Raw genomic sequence first — 22,860 nt, forward strand, 5'->3', positions numbered from 1 at the left:
TCTGGTGTCTTTTTTCTTATATCCCTAATAAAAAGTTGAAAAAATAGGAAAATGCAGCTTACACATTTTCCTACAGAAACATTGTTTTACTTGGCAGTTACTTCAGTGCTTTAGGAATAGTGTCACTTATGTAGACTTTTCTAGGTGAAGATACAATTTAACCACTATATACAGTGTTACTTCAATGGAAAAATGTTCCCTATTTCCTATTTCCCTATTTATTTAACAGAGAAATAATAATTGGTTGGTTTCTTGGTGTGTGGGGCATGTGTGTGTAGGTGTGTAGGAGGTTAGTCTTAAATACTTTTATTTTTTTGGTACCAGGGATTGAACTCATGACTGCGTGCTTGCAAGGCAGGTGCTTATGCCACTGAGCTAAATCCCCAATATTAAATACTTTTCTTGAATATTGAAATTTATATTTGAGTGTAGTGGAAAAACATCTTTATAGTCATGAAAAAGTTTGTTTATTAGTGAAAACATTAGAACTGCTTTGTCTCTTTTGTATGTTGATTCTTAAACAGTCTCAATTCATATTGAAATTTAGGTGCAAATGGTAGGGACTGTATTCTAAATTAAAGTGTGTCTTGAATCACTTTAGTTAGAAAATTGTTATATGCTAGCAATTCATATTGAACCTAATAGGTTTTGTGCTTTCAATATCAGCTTTTAGTACTATGTTGTAATAAATGTATTTTTGCTTTTAGATCATTTGGGGAATATTTTTCATCTTAGTTGCATTGCTGTTTGTAATTTCTCTCTTCCTGTCAAAGTAAGTACAACAGACACATTTTCTAAAGCACTTACACAAATTCTGTGTAATAGTACATGTTTTTGGTGCCCTGGTCCATTAACCAGTTCATTCTAAGTAGCTATTCTACCCAAAGTGTTCTCCAGCATCAACAAAAGAATGACTAAAAGTCCAATAATAATTTTTCTTCTTACTGCATTTGAACAATATCTCTGAGGTTCAATTGGTTTTCTTTGATCAGCTGCAGTTGTATGCTCCTTGATATTATTTCTAAATATCTGGAAATGTAATAGTGTAGCATTGATTCACTCTTGTATGTTTTTGTTTTAGTTTAGATAAAGCTCTCCATTCAGCTGGAATTGATTCTGGTTTCATAATTTTTGGAGCTAATCTGACTAATCCACTGAATATGCTTTTGCCTATACTGCAGACAGTGAGTAAAATATTCGTCATTTTATACTGCAGCAAGCATTCAGACTCTTCCATTTCAAATACTTCATTCTGCAAGCTTTCCACTCCTTTGACATGTGCTTTTGCTGTTTGCTAATGTGACTTTTGACCTACACATGATTTCTACATTTATGTTACTTTACAGATGATTATATCAATATTGCGAGACTTTTAAACATAATTTGATTTCATATATACAGTGAAATTTGCCATATATAAATGTAATTTGTAGTTGAGTTTGTTTTAGGATTTCTTACGAGATAATTATACTATATGATTTGATAATAGTTCAAGGAATTTTGAGGATTTCTCTATTTTTAATGGTGTTACCACAAAAGTCTAATTTAAATCAGGGTTATTTTAAACATTTATCAAATACAAGTAATGAATTTTCAACTAATTTTACATTACTTGTTGAGCTTTCATAATTTATGTATTATATTAAATTTGATTTTATCTTTTTCTAGGTTTTCCCTCTTGATTATATTCTTATAACAATAATTATTATGTACTTCATTTTTACTTCAATGGCAGGAATTCGAAATATTGGCATATGGTTCTTTTGGGTTAGAGTAAGTATATATTGCATTATTATTTTGACTTTTCTCATTACTTTGTGTATGATCTCCTTTATTGCATATTATCTTATATTCAGCAATATATGTTAGGTTTTGATACCAGGCATGATAAGGAATATTAGCTTTTTCACATCATGAAAAACACACGAGTACTTTTTGAACAGCACTGGTTTTGTCCTCTGTTCTGAGACATTTTTTGTTGTCACAATGGGAGTGCTACTGGCATCTCCTGAAAAGGGGCCCGAAATGCTATAGAATTCTGTAGTGCACAAGGCAAGAGACTCAATGTGCCTCACATGTCAACTGTGTCAAGGTTAATAAAACCTTATCTAAAAGGCATATTATTTCCTTCAGTTATGACTGCATGAGAGCACCTTGAACCACAGTAGACGTACTGAATCTCAAAAGAAAGCCCTCCCTTTTAGGAGGAAATGATTACTACAGTCAGCCTTCTATATCTGTAGACTCCACATCTGTAGATTTAATGACCCATGGACAGAAAAATATTTGAAAAAAATTGCAGTGGGACTGAACATGTGCAGACTTTTTTCCTTTTCATTACTGTCTAAACAAGATAGCCTAACAACTACTTACCAGCATTTATGTTAATTAGTGCAATAATCTAGAGATGATGTAAATCACACAGTAGGATATGTATAGGTTATATGCAGATACAGCACTATTCTCATAAAGTCTGAAGACATGAGCATTTTCAGGTTTTGGCATCACAGTGAGTACTAGAATCAGTCCTCTATAAATACCAAAGGCCAGCTTTGAATGGGCATCTCTCCTGTTGTTGGAGCAAGATACCAGCACCTACAGTTTAAAGAAGGAGATATTTAATTTGGCTCACAGTTTTCAGGGCAGTTCCATCCGTGGCTGGCTAGCTTCAAGGCAGAAGCAGCATGGTGAAGGGCCTGGGGTAGGAGAGGTAGTCACTTTGTTGCAGCCAAGAAGCAAAGAGAGACAGACAGACAGACAGACATACAGACAGACAGACAGACAGATGAGGGGAGTTGGAGAGAGGCTATAGCCCTTCCAAAGACACACCCCAGTGACACCCTTTTTCTAACAGCACATTTTGCTATGCAGCAAGCTGTGGATCTCTCCAGTGATAAATTTAGTACCCTCTTGGTCCAGGCATCTTCCAAACATGAGACTTTTGCAGGATATTTTAAGATGTAAGTGCTAACAATATGACTGGTTATTTTTTTCTTATACTCATTTTAAGAGAATTTAACAATTAAAATGAAGCCAAATTATGTAGACACTACTTCTAGCTGTGAATAAGTGAAAACTAAATTAAGTAGTAGTTGGAACTAATGAAAGATTTCTTGCTATGAAGGAGGAAATCTAAAATTGTTTTAATAGCTCAGAAGTGTTAGGTTCAACATCTACCCTGCTTTAATTTGCACGTTAATAATAGTAAGATTGGGTATAACTCATTATATGCTAGTTTTTGGGTGGTTAGCAGTGAATGGCTTATTCAAAAAGTTTACATTATGTATAATATTGTGTATGTAGTACACCCATTTCATTTTGACGATTGCTAATACATTATCTACTTTTAAAAAATGATTATTTTTAAGCATGTAACATTACTTTTTCCTTGGTAGAAATGTATTATAAAATGATAAATACACTACTAATATGGTTTAAACTCATAACCCATTGATAGAAATAGGGGTAGTTCAGAATTCAGCTCTGGGAGCTTCTAACAGATGCTATTACACAGTAAGTTTTGAAGATTTTTCTGAAACCTTGTGATCATGTGAACAGTAATAAATTCTCTGGGTCCTTGATTTTGAATGTGTCATTTGTAGAATAGTTTGAATACAGCTGCTGTGCCATTATTTTTAAACATAAAGTTAAATCTAAAAGCTTTATGTGGGAAGAATTATCTTTTTCGTTCTTATAATGTTTTGAAATGGTGAAGAATTCTTAGTACTTATTTTGCATCAAAGGAATCATTGATTGAACTGTATAAATCATTCCCCATAATACAAAAACAGACATAATGCTTTGCAAATATAACATATTGCTGAAGTTTTATCCTTTTCTTCTTTGCAGTTATATAAAATCCGAAGAGGTAGAACCAGACCTCAGGCACTCTTATTTCTCTGCATGATACTTCTGCTGATTGTCCTTCATACTAGCTACATGATTTATAGTCTTGCTCCCCAGTATGTTATGTATGGAAGTCAAAATTACTTAATAGAGGTAAGTGCTATATTTAAAATTTGATTATTTTAAATTTGATATTTTAAAGATAGTGAAAAAGGTAAATTTTAATTTGATGACCAGCATATTAACTCATCAGATTAAATTTAATATTGCTGAAACTGGGTTTTTGTTCCATTTTTGAACATATTTAATATTTGCTTCGTACTTTTTAAAAATAGCGCACAGAATTTCATTATAATTTTTTCTTAAATGGATTCTCTGGCGGTAAGCTGCTGGGCTTTATTTTAGCTCTTTATTAAAACTCATAATGCCTCTTCTAAAATCCTATTTCAAGTAATTTTAACAGTATGACTTCCAAAAAATGTTTTGTTGGGCAGTTATATGTATTCACTGCTACTATGAATCCCTTAGGATAATAGATATTTTTTGTATTGGGTGTGTGTGTGTTATAGTGGGCTTTGTTTTTTAGCATGACTGTTATCTGTTCCACTCACTTTTTAATGTTGATTGCTCAAAAAAACCAATTGTGGTATTTAATTTTATTTGGCTTTTGACAGTTTGTAATATACATATCTGATTTAACCTTTGATTAGTTTGTTTCCTTTTCTTCAATATTTCTTGCTGTACTTTTCAACAATTTATATCCTATTCATGTTTCAGATCCTTGTTCACGTATTAGTTTAACTGAATTCCAGTCTGCCCAGGCTACTCCATCTGTCCTGTACTTCCTTTATTTTTTATTAACATGTAATTAGAAAAAAGTAGCAGTCACACCAACCCCTTACTCAAAATCACAGTATTGCTAACTGTTAAAAAGCTAGCTTCTTGAAGAATATTAGGTAGTTAATAGTGTAGATGGAGCAGATAAAGCACTGGTCCTGGTGGAGGTTAATGAATGACCAGAGCTTGGGAAGCACCCTGCTGGGTCACGGGACTTTGTATGTCACTTCCAGAAACTTTGAATTCTCTCCCTGCTTCTTCCATTGTACCTAGCTTGCTGTGTCATACTTAATAAACATTTTTCTATAAATAGATTTTGCTTTTACATAGATAAGGAATACTCTTTGTCAGTTCATAGTGTAAAAATAAGTACTCCATTTCTTTTTAGATGCTATGTTTGGACCAGAAGTGTGTTGTAGGAAAGACTTCTGTTACTTGAACCTAAAGGACTGAACCTAAACGATTATTCCAAAGGCCTTTATATTAAATTTACCTTAATTCATTTTCTTCTGATCATGATTTGCATTAAATTTACCTTTTAGGATATTACTATTAGAATATGGCTAATGGAAAACAGTATAAAGTTCATAATGTAAATATTTTAATCCAAATATATTTACTAATGTAACATTTACAATTTACCTATATTTTCATCATTCAGAGCAATGTAACTTCTGATGACCATAAAAACAATTCAACCCTTTCTGTGCCAAAGAGATGTGATGCAGATGCCCCTGAAGGTAAAATGACCTTTATCCAGCTGTCTTAGAATTTATAATTTTGTTAGGAAAGAATTAATGGACATTTGGCTGTGTTAATCATTGGGTGCATTTGTTTTAATGTGTGGTAACAAAGGAGCTTTTAGCAAGTACAAGTTGGCAAGTTTCTAACAGAATTTCTTGGTGATGGCATAATTCTGATTAAGGAATGAACCATTACCAGTTACATAGTTACTTCAAAAGTAACAAAAGATCGTTATTATATGTCACATTTATTGGTATAATAAATTATTCTTAAATGATTTTTCTTTAAAAAAACTTGAACATTGGGGCGGAGGATTTAGGTCAATGGTACAGGCAGCTGCTAGGCAAGTGCGAGGTCATGAGTTCAATTCCGGTACCAAAAAAAAAAAAAAAAACAAAAAACCCCAACTTTAGTTTAGTACTGAGACCAAAATGACCTATGACCTAGAACAGCTTTTAATCCATGCAAGTCTGTTCACAATCACAGTTAACTGTTGTCTTTTTTAACTTTTTTTTTTTTTTTTTTTTTTGGTAAGGTGATCAAACTCACGACCTCATGCTTGCAAGACAGGCACTTACGCCTCTGAGCTAAATCCCTGACCCATCTTTTTTAACTTTTAATTGATTTATTTGTTCATATTTGCAACATATAATCACTACATTCATTGTGGTTATTTACTACATTTACATGGCACATCGTCTATTTTTCTTTCTTCTTCTTTTGTTTTGGTATGTCCTTCTATCCCTCTCCTCCCTCCCCTTCCTCCTAGTCCCCTTTCCCATTTGTCTCCGTGTTTCCCTTTATCTTTTATTTTGATCTTTAACTATATTTTTGATTTCATATGAGAGAAACTATGTAATATTAAAGCTTCTGTGTCTGATTTATTTCACTTAAAGTTATGTTTTTAAGGTGCATCTATTTTCCTCCCAAATGTTTTCTTTATTCTTCTTTATAGCAAGGTAGTATTCCATTGTGTATGATACCACAGTTTCTTACTCCATTTTTCAGTTGATAGACATTTGGGCTGATGAAAGATTTGGCTATTGTAAATAGGACTGCTATGAAAACATTGGTATGCATGTATCACTGTAACGGGATGCCTGTAACTGTTAAGATATGTCTTAGTGGAATAGCTGGGTCAAGGGAATTTCTAGTTTCAATTTTTTGAAGACTTTCCGCACGGATTTTTATGTTGCTTGTAGTTCACAGTTCCATCAACCATGTGGGACAGTTTCTCTCTCATCACAGCCTTGCCAGCGCTTATTATTGTGTATTTCCTGATGGTTCTATTCTCTCTGAAGTAATGTGAAATCTCAGTGTTGTAATTTGCATTTCTTTATGGCCAGAGATGTTGAACAGTTTTTCATGTATTTATTGGCCATATGTACTTCTTCTAAGAGTGTCTTCATTTTTAATTGAATCTTGTTTTGAGGAGGTTAATTTTTTTTTTTAAGTTCTTTAGTCTAGATACTAGCCGTCTGTCTGAGGTACAACTGGCAAGAATTTTTTCCCAATGTGTAGGTTGTCTCCTCACTCCAATGTTTGTTTCCTCTGCTATACAGAGCTTTTAAATTTTATATGCTCTCAATTGGTGACTTACAGTGTTATTTCTTCATATTTGGGTTTGTTCAAAAAGTCATCGCCTATGCCTATGTGTTCAAGAATTTTACCTACCTTCAATCAAGCTAAGCATTTTTGTTTTAATGTTCAGGTCTTTGATTTATTTTGATTTTAGTTTAGTACATGAAGTAAATAAGAGTCTAGCTTCACTTTTCTGGTTTTCCCAGCACTGTTGTCTAACTGGGCTTGTCTTTTCTCCATTCTGTGTTTCGGAACCCTCTGTGAAAGGCCACTGTTTCTGCAGTTATTTGTACATCCTGTGCGCTAGTCCATTAATCCACATACCTGTTTTGTGCTGATACCATATTGTTTTTATCTATCTTTTACAAAAGTAGCTTTGTAAGAAAGCTTGATACCTGGATGCAGTGTCTCCTGTTTTACTCTTTCTGCTCTCGCTGTTGCTCTTCTGGTTTCATCTGAATTTTAGGATCGTTTTCTACAGTTATGTGAGGTTGCTGCTAGTACTTTGAATTTAATCAGATTAAATCTATGTAAGTTTTGAGAATATGGTCATTTTCACAATATTGCTGTTGATTCTGCCTATCTAGTAAGACAAGCTGTCTTTCTGCTTTGATATTCTCTTTTATCTCCTTTTTCAGAGTACTGTAGTTTTCAGTTTAGAGATCGTTCACTTTCTTGATTAGATTAATTTCAAAGTATTTTAATTTTTCTTGATGCTTTTGTAAATGGTATTCTTTTCCTAATTTCTTTTTCAGTAAATTTATTATTAGTGTACAAGGACACTATTGAGTTTTGTGTGTGGATTTTGTATCCTGATACATTACTGAATTTTGTTATTGATTTCAGGGAGTCTTTGATGAAGTGTTTTGGCTCTTCCATGGATTGTGTCATCTGCAAATAATCATTTGAATTCTTCGTTTTCTGTACATATCTTTTTTATTTCTCTTTCCTGATTGCTCTGGCTAATATTTTGAGTACTTTATTGAACAGGAGTGGTGCCAGTGGACATCCTTGTCTTGTTTCTGATTGTATAAGGAAAACTTCCAACTTCTCCCCATTTAATATGATGTTAGCCATTGGTTTGTCAAAAATGGTTTTTGCCAGATTGACGTAAGATTCTTCAATACTTATTTTCTTCACGGTTTTTATCATGAATGGCTGTTTTGTTGTATCAAAATTATTTTGTATCTATTGGTACGATCATGTGATTTATGTCCTTTTGTTTATGTGGTATGTTATGTTTATTGATTTGCATGCGTCAAACTGTCCTTGCATCCATGGGATGAAACCTGCTTGGTCAAGGTGTATGATCTTTTCTGGTGATTCATTTAATTCTATTTGCAGTATCTTCCTGAGGATTTTTATGTGTGTGTTCATTAAATAAATTAGTGTGTAGTTTAAATTTTTTTTTTTCTTTTTGTCTTTTTCCTTTTTATCGGTACCAGGGATCGAACTCACGACGGCCTGCTTACAATGCAGACGCTTATGCCACTGAGCTAAATCCCCAGCCCCGGTGTGTAGTTTAATTTTTAGTTGAGTCCTTATCTGTTTTTGGAATAAGTGACTAGAAATACTGATAGAGAACTAATTGCATAAAAAGGAATACAAAGTATTCTGAGATTATATTGGTCTTTACTAAAATTTTTAATATAGACTGAAAAAACTGAGTGGAAACTGGAGAAGGCACGCATACAGAGTCCAGGACTTTTTAAATATTAGGAGAGACTGTGGGTTGATAGGTAGAACTGGCAGAGCAGTTGAAGAACACTGTCAGAAAGGATAAATAATGGGACAGTATCATCCACTTGTAGAATTGTTGTTAAAAATATTCAAGATAGAATGTTTTAGAAAGGAACATAGATGCTTTTAGATTTCAAGTAAGGAAGAAAAGATGTGGACTCAGAATGATTTCTTACTGTCTGGAAGTGGGCAGGAAGTGGCATTTTTTGTGATTGTCTTAATTTTCTGTGAAGTATAAATTGAAATCTGAGACTTAGGTAGAACATGAGGTACACAATTGGAGAAAGTATCAAAGTTTTTGATAGCCTAAAAAAGGGTGTAAAAGAAGGATCTGAGTGAAGATAAGATAATGACAGGTAAATATGTAAAGGGACAGAGATGCAGTTGTTATATGTTTGTTGAACAAATCTGCATAATTGATACAATTGTGCTTCATCCAGGATTAGATTGTTTGGGAAAGGGAGATAGGATTGGGATGGAAAGCACAATGCAAGTTGAGTGCTAAAGAATGAATTGATCAAAAATTCCAAATGTATAGGATGTAAGGGAAGAGACTAAAACTCAAAAGAAAAGTAAAATCGAGATAAGCAAATACAGTGGTGATAACTCTATTTCGTATGAAGAAATAATAGCTAAAATATTGTTCATGTGGATAAATACTACATTTAATTTTCCCAATCTACTTTATTACTGATATAGTCCCAAATTTTTCTTTATTTTGCAGTGTTTAAACATATTACAAATACAGTTAACAGTTAATGCTTTGGATTGTTATATTTAGCTTGATGAGCATTGAATGAAAAGTGTTGTTTGTATTTTCTTCTAAACAAAGAAGGCAGTGACCCTGAAGATCTAATGTAGATTCTGTTCCTCAAATTATTAAAGTAATATTGAAACCTTAGCAGAAAAACAAAAATAAACTATGGTTTCAAAATCATGTTGTGCTGGTAAAATTAACTTTAAAATGTTTCTATGTTGCCAAACTGAATGAATTTGTATATTACAAGTCAGCAAGCCTTAGTCATATGATACTTGTCTATACAATTTTTTTAAGAGTCAAAGTTTGATATTTTTCTTTTTCGGTCTGATCTAATTTTCCATGGTTTAAAATGACTCTTTTTGAACTACTGAATATTTTAAACAATTCAGTTGACTCGTCCTTTGACATGTTATTTTGCAGTACAAAAACATGCCCTTTAGCTGTATAGATTGGATTTATTTCTCCAAACCTTTTTTTATTATTCTGTAGTACCTGTCTAAATATTAAATTTGCAATTACATACTTAGAAGAATATGACAGAGGGCATTTCAGTTTAGGTAGCACAAAGATTTAGGAATCTTATGAAAACTATCTTACTGTATTTATAAAATTCCATTAAGATGATGAGTATTTAATTATTCTGGCAAATATCCTACAGAGTTTTTATGCTTAAAATGAGTCAATAGCAAATTAAGAATCAGATTTGGTATATGAAGAGTGACCTTTACATTTCTGTTTGCTCTTTAATTACTACTTAATAAGTGTTAGTATATAGATAATTGACATGTACATTGAATATGATAGTTTTAAATAAACAGAGTTATTAAAAAGAATATGTACATTTGGGAGCTATAAACATTTGAGTGAAAATAGGAAACTTAAAGACCATGTCCTAATGAACAAACATGATATACATTTTAAGTTCTGGGTTATATTTTTGAGAAAATGTCAGAGAAAACACTTATAGAAGCCCAGCCTTCGAAAAAGCATATGGCCTAATAGGAATCAGATATGAAAACAAATTGTTGTAATAGAAGAGGAGATAACAGGTCAGCTCTAATGAAATTATGATCAAATGCTGTGGGAATACAGAGGAGCATAATGATTTACCCAGGTGACAGTATAATATTTCACTTGGGCTCCAAAGAATAAGTTAAATCAAAATGAACAAACCGAACAATCTGTAGATACTCTGAGCAAAGAGAAACATGAATTAACAAGGCACAAAAACATAAACTTGATGTGTTAATGTAACAATAAATTGTGGCAGGAGCACTGAATATTTGAATAGTGAGGCATAGAGGAAGACACTATGTTCCCAAATGACTATGTTTTTAAATCCAAGAACCCAAAGTCTTACTCCTGCTGCCTCATTGAATTATTTTTATCTCTTCTTGAAGTAGATTTTTATTGTCTGCTTTGGACATTAAGATAACATAATGAAACACTGTCTATAAGTCAGACTTTATTTTCACAGGTTTATGCTGATTAAATATATTTGTTAACATACAAAGAGAAGAACCTTTAACTTGAGGATATGATGTTACTAGTAAGGTAGTCAAATTAGGTAAAAAGAAACTGATAATGTTATAACAAACTACATGAATCATAAGAAAATTAAAAACCCAAGAAGACAAAATTAAAAGCTAAAGCAGAATTATTACACATATGAAGTACAAACAAAAGTTAAAAATATTTTGATTAACAAACATGTGAAGGAAAATTAATAAAGTAAAATATGTATTGGCGTTTGACTTTATATGTTAGCCTTATAAGATAGAATCTTCTTACATCCCCAGATTTTTACATGGAACCCAAGAAATTGGGATAAAGGCCATAAAAGTTGTAAATAAGTTTTAAAACATGAATTAAATTACCAAAGAGAAAACACTAAGAAAACCGTCTAAGTAGATAACCTCCATCTTTTTTACAAATGCAGAAACTAGGGCTCTAAGATATAAGTGTTAAACATTGCAAAGATAGTGTGAGACTTGCTCTTCAATGCAAGTATTTGGATTACAAATTTATCTTTCCTTTAACCTTTATTTTCTTTTACATTTCTAGAAATGTAATGATAGAATGATAGAAAATGTAACACTACTATATCTTCTGCACTTTAAAGTTTTAAAATAAAGCAGTGTTAGTGCTTTTTAAATAGGTGGAAAAGCTGGGTGTGGTGGCACATGCCTGTAATCCCAGCACTGGGGAGGCGGAGGTGGAGGCAGCAAATTCAATACCAGCCTGGGCTACAAAGTGAGCTCAAGGTCAGTGTAAGCTGCTGAGCAAGACCTTGTCTCAAAAAGATTTAAAAAAAAAAAAAAAAGTGGAAATTGTGGTTTGGAGCTACAGGGAATGAAAGTCACAGACAATGGAAAGAAAGACCAGAAGCCAAAAGGCTAAAACTAGGTTATTGGATAAGACATAACATTTGGAAAAATGAGAGATGAACTCAAAGACTATAGCACTTTAATACCCAAGTATATGTCATGTCCAGTGGCCAGTCATGTTAATGCTTTGGAGATAGAGTTAAGTATCAAATCCTAGGCCTCTGAGAATAAATTCACTAAGTTAGGATGAGTTTAAGTAACTGAAAATTAAGTAAAGAAATTTTTAAGTGAGGAAAATTCCTTATCTTACTGTGGTTTTAGTTTGGATTTTTTTTTTTTAGCCTCACTTTTTCAGCAGCCTTTTAAAATCCTACATACTGATAATCACATGAACTAAAAGCATGCGGGAATTACTAATAGATATTTCTATCTCTTGATCTCTATTTTATATATATTTAAAATGCAGAATTGTACTAAAAGACATTGAGGAACTTACAGTTTGTCTAATTCCTCTTAAGATATTTTGCAAAATGAATGTATTATTAATTTCATATCTCAGTTTCGTGGTTAATTCATTGAGAATGTTTAGTTTTGACCATTTTTGTATGTTACTATTAAAAATTCACATGGAGATCTTGATTTGGACCTAAAGTTCTGGAGAAAGTTCACGCTGGATTAGTTAGGAATGGATGGAAAGTGAAGCTATGAGGCTAGAAGAAAGATTCTTGTCTTACTTTTCTCCTTCCTGAGACAAAATACTCAATGTCCAAAGTCAAAGGAGAAAAATCATGAGTTTGTTGAACTCATGATTTGTAGGCATTTCAGCTGATTCCAAAGCAGGGTGAATGGTAGGCAGGCATCACAGGAGAAACAGTTCATGGCAGACACCAGATAGAAAAGCAAGCGAGGGAGGACCACAGTTCTTTCCATCCTTTGTACTTTATCCAGGCTGTTAAGGGTAGGTAGCAGTCACACCCTTAATCCTAGTGCCCTTGACCCTAGAATTGCACTGTGAGTCAATTCCAGTATCACATACTGTAGATCCAGTCACCTCTGAAAAGCCTCACCTCCAATCACATGACTTGAGTGGGACATCTGGAGACAAGTCATAATAATCATCAAGAGACTGAGTACAAATAGAGACTTGGAAAGACCTGAATTGGAATTATCAATATGGATTATAGAACAGCTAACTAAAGGAAAGGAATTAAAACAGTTCAAAATACTAGGCATTAATACAAAACTTTTTTCAATGATTAAATGAAACCCTGTCAGATTTGTAAATAACACAAGTACAGTGTTTGGAGATTAATATAACAGTACTAATTGAAATTAAATTTAACATAGGGAGCTACAGATTAAAGCCATGAAGAGTTCTTTCCATACGTTGTTTATTATTTTAAACAATGAGAGGGGTAGTAGCTATACCCCAGAGAAGCTGGGGAATATCTATAGCAAGTGATCAAAATTAACATCGTGTAGTAAATGTGCTATGTGTGCCTTACGAAATGCCACCCCTGAAAGAATGAATAACACGAATTAAATTGTGAAGAAATGTCAGACAAACTGAAGGTGAAGAATATGCAATAAGGTAGTTGTTTTGTGTAATTCAGAAGTGTCCGTGGTAAACCAGGACTGGGGGCTGACTATAATCCCAGCACTCCAGGGGGCGAGGCCAACCTGGGAACAGTGAGTGTCTATCTCAGCCCCTACCCCGAAAGTAGTGTCATAAAAGACAAGCTGAGAAACTTTACAGATGAAAGGCTGTTAAAGAGACAAGATAACCAAATGCAGTGCATGATCCTGGATTGGATCCTGTACCAGAAGATAATACTATGAAGAATATTACTAAAATAAATCTCAGAGTTGGAAAATAGGCTGTAAACAGTAGCAACGTTAAATTTCATGAATTTGATGCCTATAATACAGCTATGTAAGAGAATCTCCTCTTTTAAAATTATTAAATATTAAGAGATAATGTCATAATAAATGTACATTTTGAGAGAATAAAAGAGAAACAAAACACAACATGAGACATTTATACCACCCAAATTACTTTTGTTTCTAAACACTTTTACTGTCTTAGTCACTTTTGCATCAATAGCTGACACTGACAACTTAAAAGAAGGCCCCAAGATTCAGAAGTATAGGCTATGGTCATCAGGTCCTGAGGGATAAACAGCGTGGCAAAAGATCCTGGGATTGGAAGACTGCCCTCATCATGGTGGTGGGAGGCAGAGAGAGGAGAGGAGCAGGCAGAGATATGCACCCTCCGGCTTGTGACCGGCCTCCTTCCAGTGGGCCTCCCCTCCCGGAAGGGCAAGCAAACTGCTGTCCGAGCCCAGGACCATGGGAGCCATGCCTGGTCTGAGCCATCACAAATACCAGCTGTTAGGATGTCAAGATAGGAAATTGACAGAGAAGAGACTTCTAAAACACTACTGTGGTGGTACTAGACACTGTTATTTATACCCTGATATGCATTTAATATTGACATTTATGTATTTTTTTAAATTCTGTAAATTTAAGTTTATAATCTCAGTGATTCAACGTGCTGTATTTTGCCCTACAAAATCACAATTTATTTTTAACAAAAAAGCACATTGCTACTGCCGATTCCCTAAACGATTTTAGATTAAATGACAACTTTAGAATAAAGTGAATTAATGTTTACTTTTTATTTTTGAATCTGCTGCAAAATAATTCTCTATATTTTCCTATCATTTCTGGAACAATTTTTTAGCATCATATAAACTTTGATTTAATTGCATCGTCATGTAAAATGAGCCATTCTTTGACTAGCCTTACAGGATACATTTCTTTGAGGCTGTTATACAAAAGGACAGTTTAAATCCACAAAGAACATATTAAAATTTCAGAAATTAAACCTCTCCTCTAATGGCATATTGTAATTTAAAAGATATTGAAGGATCTTTCATATTTTTAAATAACTCACCAATTTAAATGCAAACAGGATAGAGAAACTTATATTTTCTCATGTGAAGCCTTTGCTTTGAAAGCTATGAGCAGAAACAAATTCTCTAATTAAAACAGTGTTTGTGATAGCACCAGAAATCTAGCATTCATATTTCTGGTAGTTTTCCAAATTCACTTTGTCAAATTCAGCATATTGTCCATTCAAAATGCTATATTTAATTCTAACAATTCATTATGAAATCTAAACCATTTCTCAACTGCTGTACAATACATTTTAAAAACGTTTTAGCCTGTGCAATCTAGTTAGCTGACACCAACGTAATGGTGCTATGCTGAATAATTCTGCGTGCAGATTAAACAGTATTTAGAGGAAAAAACATGATTGTTTATGTTAAACAATTATGATTAACTATGTTAAACAATATTTAGAGGAAAAAACATGATTTATTTTCTTACTCTAGGAAATATTTACCCCGACCATAAAATGATTAAAATAGCTTATTTTTCAAGATCATTTGAATTTGGTAGGAGACTTTCCCTTTTATTCTTCTAATCCAAAACTGGTTTTAAACTTAGTCCTGCTCTGATAACAGGTTTTAGGGAGGAATTTTGTTCTTTCCAGTAGGAATGGGAAAGGAAGTTACTGAGACTTTTTTAAAATGTGTTTCTTAAATTCTTTGTGCTGTCTTTTCTCAGAACATAGAATATTGCTTTCTTCTCGACTTTCTGATTTTTCCTAGAAATTTTATTTCCAAGTCTAGGTAACTTAGCAATACTTACGTTTAAGCAGTTACTGTGCCTTGTCACATCCAGTGCATTCAGGTGACTTTTTAAAATCCCCTTTCCCTCAAACTTTGGCCTATAAGCAAAGGAAACGGAGTTTTACACGTTCTACTTCTGTTTAAAACCCGTGTTTCTGTGATGACTTGTGTCCTCAGCAAAGCCTCCTGCAATCTGGGGCTTCTCACGTGGCTGGCTCTGAAATGTGTGATGCTGGGACCAAGTCTGTGTGATTACTGAATTGGTCCATGGATTGGTTTGAGTGCTATGCACCCTAAGGGTGGGGAGTCTGGATAAAATACCAGGGGCAGAAAGAAGGCTAGTATTCTCACTTGTCACTTGGGGTTGCAGCCTGCTGCTTGCTTGCTGCCTTTTGCCTTCTGCCTGCCATGAGTTGTTTCTGCTCTGCACCAAGCATTGGAGATGAGCTGAAGCCTCTATAGATCATGAGCCAAATAAACCTTTTTTCCTTTAACTTTATGTATTGGGTATTTTATTTTGTCCCAGCAACCAGAAAAGTAACTAAATTACTAGAAGAGTTACTACACTAGCCAATACTTAATATTTGACCTTTGGATATAAGTAAAATGTTCATTCTAAGGGAAGCTCATGTTAACAGACCGAAGATGAGATCCCTACAGGCATCATAGGAGCCACTGTTCCAGAGTATTCTGATTACTCCAGCTTGCCAGTAAAAACCCTGAGTCCTCTACACGTCATCATCTGATAAATTCAGCCTAGGATTTAAGGATTAGCATTATTTAATCCATCTTGCAAGTTTCTAGGTTTTTAAGATGCAGTTTCTAGACAAGGACATCTTTTTCACATTTGATTTTTCAGTTATTGTCTTGATATGTCACAAGCAATCTTTATACCACTTTTCTCATTTTCATTAATTGAAATCCTGACTGTCTTACAAGTTCTAAGTCAGTCCTTGTTTTAAAATATTTTCAAACAGATAAACATTCTTTATTTTTCCTTTGAATTCCCAGTGCATTTCTGTTTCTTACATTTTTCTTTTGATTTATAGTCATTTATATATTCTTATTATCCTATCTTTTTATATGATTATAAGTGAGCACCCTGAGCATAAAAAGTATAATGAAATCTTTGTTTCCTTCAAAGACAACTTTATAAATTGAACCACATTTTATTTTGTTTTGTCTTTCTTTTTAAATAGTGTCATTAAAGTAAGAAAATATTAATATATTCAATCTCATCTGGCTTTTTAGTTTTGTTTGTTAGATGAAACCCAATGTGTTGACCAAAGACTACATAGTGAGTTATACAGTGAGACCCTGTATGGAAAAAAACAACAAAAAATATTTATGTGTCCTTTATAAATATTCAGTAGCAATTGGATCCTAGTTAGTACAGTCCTGGCCAATAATGAAATATGAAGTAACATTCCAAATAATTCCATTTTCTACCAGATTTGTTGTTTTGTTTGTTGTCACTGGTGAAACAAAGATACTTGCCTTAATATTCTCCATGGAACATGCATGAGTTTTCTCAAATGTCTTCTCTATGCATAGGTAGTATAAATATTTGTTTAATAAATAAGTACAAATATATACTGTAATTATGTATGAAGTTATGTCAAGTGAGGGTTTAACATTATAGTGGCTCATGATTTAAATCAACACTAAATACTATTTATTTACTTATACCGAGAATCAAACTTGGGACCTTGCACTTGCCAGGCAGGCACTTACGCCTCAGAGCTATCTCCCTGGCCCTGTTATGAAAACTTAAAAGAACGTTCAAAGTAAAAGGTGCTAATTGTTATAGTTGATAACTGTAGTTACCTTAGTGGCAGTCAGCATAGATTAAAAATAAGGGGTCTAAAAAGAAATATATAACATACAAGTTATCAGGTAAATCAACAAAGACTGCTAATTATGACAAAAAGTTTTAATTATATTTCTCAATTTCTCTGATATGTGGGAGGAGTTGGAGGAAAGGTAGTAATAGTGGAGTTGAAAAGACTGTCAGTTTTATTCATGTAGCTCAGATCTTACTTACACTTTCTATTTTGATCTTTTTGGTATAACCACTTATCAAAAAGCAAAAGGAATTATGTTTTATTTTTCACTGTTAACATGTAGTCTTTTGTTTAATTGGAACCTTTATATGTCCTTATGAGTGGCAACAGTCAGATGTCTCCTGAACACTTCTGATTTTAAGATAGACCCCTAAATGGAACATCTATCGATTTAAATTTACTTTGAAGGTAAAAGCAAGTGCAAAATATTAATGTTATTTTCTCAGATAAATGTCAAAAGAAATCCATAGATATCAGGTGAACAGTTGGAAGTCAGCAAATGATGACAGAGCAACCTCCTCTCCGTTTATTCAGTGTGTAATCCCCCCCCCACTAGGAGAAGTGGCATGAAGCTTAGCAGAAGGGTGTTCTGTGGGTGTGTGCCACCCTGTATAGGTAAATACAGTATATAAAGCTAACTATAAAAGCCATGTTTACTTGGATGTATATATTTTTATTTTAGCGTATTTTCAGCAAAGCAGAGCACCAACAGTGATTTTTACCTTTGTATTATTTTAGAAATCTTGTGTCAAAGACCTTTAAAGGTGGTATACATGTAAGCAGTATGATGAGGAAAATATTTACAGATTTTGGTGATGGGCTGATGAATCAAAGTATAAGCCAATTTGAAATGTCACTGAGTGGATTATTAGACCTCTGGGGGAAAATCATTTGATTTTATTTGATTCTACCAGCTCAGCCTCTCTTATAATCCCTGTTCCTAAATTTCTAGTTCACTGAAGTTTTGATTTTCAAAATATCTTTAAACATGGAAATAAATAAAGAATTTCTGTTTTTAAATTTTGCACATTAGTAGTATTGACAAGGTTGAGTGGCTTTTTTAAAAAACAGATTTATACTTGTGCAGTGGAGTTCAGGCAATACTCAGGCCATGGAAAATACTCGTTATTTTTAATGTGAACAAGCATTTTTTGCATAGTTCCCAGCCTAGATATCTCTTCATTTTTGAAATATATATTTTAAAAATCCAATTATTTAAAGAACATATACTTGTTAGCAGTGTACCCTGTAAGTGCATACATTTGAATTTCACTTGGTCTACTTGTGTCTGTTTGAATTATGTGTAAAGAAAAAGAACAAATATGTACAAGTAGTCAAAATACTTCTCCCTGAATAATTATTTTCCTGCTATTATTGGACATGTACTTTTTTGTTTAAATTTTATTTTAACTTTTATTAATATATATTTGTCATACAATTCGTCATAGGGAATTTGTACTTCTACATAATATATTTCAATTTTTCCCCAGTCTCCTTTCCTTTTATCAAAGCTTCGTTCCCACTTTTTTCCTCCCATTCTTTTTTTATTAATTCCTTTTCGCTCGCTTCCCTTCCCCCTCACCTGTCCTTTTTCCCTTCTCATTTGAACAGGTTGGAGGGTAGATACCGAGAAGTTGGACATGTACTTCCATGTTCTTTATCGTGTATTTGCTTATAATTAAGAAAAAGTGAAAGGAAATTAGTTTGAACTCTGGTTTTCCTGGGCTTTCGATGTGCTTTGAGTGGTCCTCACAGTGGTCCTGGGAGGAGAGCGAGTGATGCTCCCGCGTTAGAAGCATGCGGGCTCCAGCGGTTGAGATGCGTTGTCCTGGTATGCATGGATCCCGTGACAGTCACCTCCAAGTCTGTCAGACTAAAAAGCCTGGACTTTGCTTTTACAGTAGTGGGCAGTTTTGTCTGTACTTTGCTTTTAAAATTGTCTCGTTTTGATATCCATGGAATCTTGTCAGATTTTAATGATTTAGAAAATGTGTTAACAATGTGAATTTTTTAACAGTCATATTGAATATGAGTGATTGTGAGTACTCTTCTTTAATATAGTCAGGGTTATCTAATGGAAGAATAGAAAGTGAAATTACTCTCACCCTAAACTAAGTTCTGCAGTTGGAATCAGAATAAACCATGGCAGCAGCAGAGACCCGTGAGGCCGGCATTACCTGTGCGGGTGCTGCTCTGGGCTCTCAGGAGCTGGGCGCTGTTTGGGGGCTGGGGAAGGGTTTAGCCACTGCTGCTTGATAACATTCCAGTTTTCTTCAAGAATTGTGAATATTTCTTCTAGATTTTTCTGTTTGTTGAGAAAAAGCATATAAAGAAGCCCTTGGGCATCCACGGAATTAGACTGATGATTCATACCGACGGAAACAAGAGGGTGCTTCTCTGTCCGATTACATGTTTTCTTGCCAGAAAAAGAGAGCTTTGTCTGATTCACTCCAAAGGACGTGTGGAAGGGCCTCAAGTAGATGAGATTATCTAAATCTTTATGTAGCCATGTGGCAAGTCTTATATCTTGGGAAAATAAAACCAAATTGCTGCATTTCACAAAACCATGTGTCAGCCACAAAAATTTAAAAAGTTTAGTAGATACCTGGACAACCACAAGCTGGACTAACTGAAAATCTCCCAGCTAAATTTTGCTGTAAAAAAATATCCCTTATTGAAGCTGAGAAGATAGTTCATAAAAATAAAAGGTGTATTTTCTTAATCAACTATATGTAGAATGTGATGTTGGTCTCCTAGTTGCATAGAGGATGTTGTGTCATTGCCTGCTTTTGGTCAACTTACGCAGAAATCAGAAATCACCATCTTTCATAATTAATCAACTGAAAAGGCCTTGTAACATGAGGCTTTTGTAAAGAATAAAGACTCTCTGAAATTTGTGAAATCGTGTAGTAAATGTAATTTTTCAGTTACATCTTACTGTGCTACCTAGGCCTTTCCAAGTGCTTTGAATAAGCAAATATTTCCTTAGATATCATTTTCTATATCTGTGCCAATATATATAAATGACTTTGCTTTTCAACAGCTACTTTCTGGGGGGAGGTATTTTTGAGTCTCACTGCATAGTTTAGGCTGGCTTTGGACTGTGTTGCACAGGCTGTGCTCAAAATTCATGGTAATCCACCTGCCTAAACCTCCCAAGTGCTGGAACTACAGGGATGCACCACCATGCCTGGCATAACAATTGTATTTTTTTTAAGAAAATGTGTAATTTATGTTAACTATGTGCTTTATGTCACTGCTATCTAGAGCTTGAAAAAGAAGCCTAACAGTAATGATTTGTGTATTTCTTTACAAGTAACTGTCTTTTTGTAGCATTCTTTAAAAAGAAAAAAAAGATTTTAAAAACCTCTCAAGTTTGATGTGTCCTGAGAACTTAGAAAATTGTAACTTAGTACTAACCATCTCTGATTACTTTGTCCATTGTTTCTTGATAGCTATTTATAAATTTTACTTTTGTTTTGTTTTAGGATATTCCTGATACTCGAGTTGAAATTTTTCCATTTCAATTAATTTACACTAGCTAATATAACATTTTTAATACTGATGATCCAGATTACAGTGCTGGCATTCATTTTTTAAAAATATACCCTAATATTGAGTGGTTAATATGGTAACTGAGAGTGGGCCTTCAGAAAAACTAAATTTCAGTCCTGTCTCTTGTCACTCATTGGCAGTATAATCTTGGTAACAAGCTTTGGTTGATAACATTCTTAGTGCAAAGTAACTTGTCAGTTCTAAGAAAGTTTCTTACCATAGTCTTTCATTTGCTTTTTTAGATCAATGTACTGTTACCCGGACGTACCTCTTTCTTCACAAGTTCTGGTTCTTTAGTGCTGCATACTATTTTGGTAACTGGGCATTTCTTGGGGTAAGTACAGCTATTGCAGGTACCGTCTGACCTTCCTTTTTGAAGTTAAATGTTTAGCAAGCCCCTTGTGTATCTTCACTGCCTACTAGTATCGCAGTGCTGCCATTGAACTCTAAATGCATACTTCTGAATGATTTTAGATTTGAGAAATAACCCAAGGGCATTTAATTTTACAGGTGTTCGTGATCGGATTAATTGTATCCTGTTGTAAAGGGAAGAAGTCTGTCATTGAAGGAGTAGATGAAGACTCAGACCTAAGTGATGAGGAGCCTTCTGCCTATTCTGTTTGACAGCCCTGTCTTAAAGGTTTTATAAAGCTGACTGGATTCCTGTTACCCATTTCTGCAGTTTTAAAGTAATTTTAGGATAAGTGCGCTTTCATCAAAAATGAGAGCATGACCATTAAAAAGAAATATATTTTTATGTTTTCTGAAGTAACATAATTGTATCATAGATTAACATTTAAAATTGTAATACTACTATGTAAATATAAAAACTACATGCGTTGTGAGGAAACATTTGTGGAAAACTTTAATGAATAATAGTGTTAAATTGATTAAAATCTTCCAGAATATTTCTCTTTGTTGCTTTTTAAAAACATAATAATAAATCACTTGTATCCATGCTTTAGTATATACAGAGCAATGTGGAATTTTGAAGTATCGATCTCTGATTGTGTAAAAACAGTATTAACAGAGCTGATAAATAAATGTTAACTCCCATATGCAACTTGTTTTCTTTTTCTTTTTCTTTTTTTTTTTTTTGCATAAAATCATTAGGTACATCAGTAGATCTCATTTTAAAAATTTCAAACTGCTTTAGACTGGCATCCTAAGTTATATGTTATATTGTTCAAATAGTAATCCATTAGATATCCCTCTACAGGAGCATTTTAGGTATATACACGCCTGTAGGTATCTTTTTGTCTTTTGGAGACAGGGCTCACTTTGTAATTTGGGCTGGGCTCAGGCTCACTGAGTAGCCCAGGCTGGCCTCAGCCCCCAAGTACGAGGAGCACAAGTGTGTGCCCCATACCTGCCAGGTATCATTTATTTTATAGATGACCTTGAAATTTATATTCCAGTATAAGTAAAAGTGTCAACAATAATCCTAAAAATTGGTTTGCTAATTGCTTTAAGATAATATGACGTTACATTAGAAATGGTTCATCCTAAAGATTTGAAATTTTAAAATGATACAGTGAAAGCTATATAATATCAATAGAATATTTTCAACACATTCTGGATAATGAAATAAAATCACATTACTATTGTAACTTAGTTCATAAATTAGACCTCATATAGAAAACATATAGCCATTCAAGTTAAATATCATTAAATTTCTGGAAAATAAGAATTAGCAGCAATCTGTAACTGAAATTTTTGGGCTCAATTTTTCAAACCACTTTTTTTTCATTCTGAGTCTTTACTTCTCTTGTGTTTGTGCTTGGCTTCTGCTTTTTTTTTGCCTGGCCCTTAATGTTATTTAACAGGATTTCATACTCTTCTGTTGTTATTTTACATTTTCTTTGTGGACAGTCTAAGGGACATTTGACCTCCGTCTAAATTTTGTTTTCCCAGGCTCTGAATTTTTA

General features: G+C 33.6%; 1 protein-coding gene across 1 annotated transcript in view; it reads left to right on the plus strand.

Moving 5' to 3' along the window:
* Nucleotides 1-21,995, plus strand: part of Lmbrd1 (LMBR1 domain containing 1) — a 94,076-nt gene extending 72,081 nt beyond the window's left edge. The window contains exons 10-16 of the mRNA XM_063227041.1: nt 708-772; nt 1,082-1,184; nt 1,669-1,773; nt 3,850-3,999; nt 5,345-5,423; nt 21,175-21,266; nt 21,443-21,995. Of these exons, the coding sequence (XP_063083111.1) occupies nt 708-772; nt 1,082-1,184; nt 1,669-1,773; nt 3,850-3,999; nt 5,345-5,423; nt 21,175-21,266; nt 21,443-21,556 (708 nt within the window). The 3' untranslated portion in view covers nt 21,557-21,995. The remainder of the gene's footprint in view (nt 1-707; nt 773-1,081; nt 1,185-1,668; nt 1,774-3,849; nt 4,000-5,344; nt 5,424-21,174; nt 21,267-21,442) is intronic.
* The last annotated feature ends 865 nt before the right edge of the window (nt 21,996-22,860 follow it).

This window comes from Cavia porcellus, unplaced genomic scaffold (assembly GCF_034190915.1).
Source record: "Cavia porcellus strain 051 isolate PalLab524CR breed Dunkin Hartley unplaced genomic scaffold, mCavPor4.1 scaffold_16, whole genome shotgun sequence".
NCBI lineage: Eukaryota > Metazoa > Chordata > Mammalia > Rodentia > Caviidae > Cavia > Cavia porcellus.